Below are 1,807 nucleotides of genomic sequence, written 5' to 3'. Positions count from 1 at the left end.
ACTGCAGATGGTGACTGCAGCCATGAAATTAAAAGACGCTTACTCCTTGGAAGGAAAGTTATGACCAACCTAGATAGCATATTCAAAAGCAGAGACATTACTTTGCAAACAAAGGTCCATCTAGTCAAGGCTATGGTTTTTCCTGTGGTCATGTATGGATGTGAGAGTTGGACTGTGAAGAAAACTGAGTGCCGAAGAACTGATACTTTTGAACCGTGGTGTTGGAGAAGACTCTTGAGAGTCCTTTGGACTGCAAGGAGATCCAACCAATCCACTCTGAAGGAGATCAGCCCTGGGATCTCTTTGGAAGGAATGATGCTAAAGCTGAAACTCCAGTACTTTGGCCACCTCATGCGAAGAGTTGACTCATTGGAAAAGACTCTGATGCTGGGAGGGATTGGGGGCAAGAGGAGAAGGGGACAACAGAGGATGAGATGGCTGGATGGCATCACTGACTCGATGGATGTGAGTCTGAGTGAACTCCGGGAGTTGGTGATGGACAGGGAGGCCTGGCGTGCTGTGATTCATGGGGTTGCAAAGAGTCAGACAGGACTGAGCGACTGATCTGATCTGATCTGATCTGATTGGACCTCTTGCTTTAGCTGGACATAGCTTTGAAGGGCTATCTAAACTCCAGTGATCCCCGTAAGTTGACTGATGGCTTTTTTGAAGTATGTGGATGATAAATTTCAACAGCTGCCCAATCCCACATTGTTCCCTTTTCTTCACAGGTATTGGTCCTAAGATAACTTCTTAATTAACTTACACAACTAATGTCTGTCTTATGGTGTGCTTCCTTGAGATCCCAACCTGTGAAAAACACCACCAGTTCCTTGCCTCAGAGCTTTGCACTATAATCACCGTTGTTCCCTTTGTCTATTATTTTAATTTTCATTTTTCTGGTTAATCCAGGGTAGACTATCTTATCAATGTTGTGTTTCTTTTTGGAAAACTTTTCTACAACAATTATGGTTACTCACTTCATCATCTCCTTTAGGTTCTCCCAACCCTCTCTGGGGCTCTGAGACACAATTAGTTTGGAGTGCAGATTTTCACATTTAAATGCAACAGCATCAACTGCTGGAGCTAAAACTTCATTGGTAATAATGCACTTTGCTTTTGAAGATTGTAGTCGGTAGAGGATGTCTTTTTGGGTCATCTGAGTGGTTCCTGGAATTAGAACTGTCCCTGAAAGAGAAGAAAATAAAGTATTTAGAAAGGATTTCCTTCATCATGTTAATTAAGGTAGTATAGATAACCCATGTATATTCAGTGTTTCTCAGGGTGCTGCTGCTACTGCTGCTAAGTCGCTTCAGTCGTGTCCGACTCTGTGCGAGCCCATAGACGGCAGCCCACCAGGCTCCCCCGTCCCTGGGATTCTTCAGGCAAGACCACTGGAGTGGGTTGCCATTTCCTTCTCAGGGTGAGTTAGTCAATTTTCCAGGCAGGATATCTATTTGTCTTCCTTTCATTACTATACTTTTGCCTTTAAAGGAATCTCAAAGTCTAGGACCCTTTTGATCTAACATGAAAGGATGTTAAATCCTGGATAATTAATTATTTTCTATCTGGAGACCATTCATAACATTTAACTTGAAGAGGGTTTTGAATTGAAAAGTAATATTCAGTTCAGTTCAGTCGCTCAGTCATGTCCGACTCTTTGCGACCCCATGAATCACAGCACGCCAGGCCTCCCTGTCCATCACCAACTCCCGGAGTTCACCCAGACTCACGCCCATCGAGTCAGTGATGCCATCCAGCCATCTCATCCTCTGTCGTCCCCTTCTCCTCTTGCCCCCAATCCCTG

At 44.2% G+C, this 1,807-nt stretch overlaps 1 protein-coding gene across 2 annotated transcripts in view; it reads right to left on the bottom strand.

Annotated features, from left to right (window-relative positions):
• ACSM3 (acyl-CoA synthetase medium-chain family member 3) overlaps window positions 1-1,807 on the bottom strand; it is a 56,540-nt gene that overhangs the window by 24,741 nt on the left and 29,992 nt on the right. For both annotated transcript variants that reach the window (XM_010837159.1, XM_010837158.1), the window contains exon 4: window positions 981-1,188. In XM_010837159.1, the coding sequence (XP_010835461.1) occupies window positions 981-1,188 (208 nt within the window). The remainder of the gene's footprint in view (window positions 1-980; window positions 1,189-1,807) is intronic.

The sequence above is a fragment of the Bison bison genome, unplaced genomic scaffold (assembly GCF_000754665.1).
Source record: "Bison bison bison isolate TAMUID 2011002044 unplaced genomic scaffold, Bison_UMD1.0 scf7180017864072, whole genome shotgun sequence".
NCBI lineage: Eukaryota > Metazoa > Chordata > Mammalia > Artiodactyla > Bovidae > Bison > Bison bison.
This window is presented reverse-complemented; position numbering and strand designations above follow the sequence as displayed.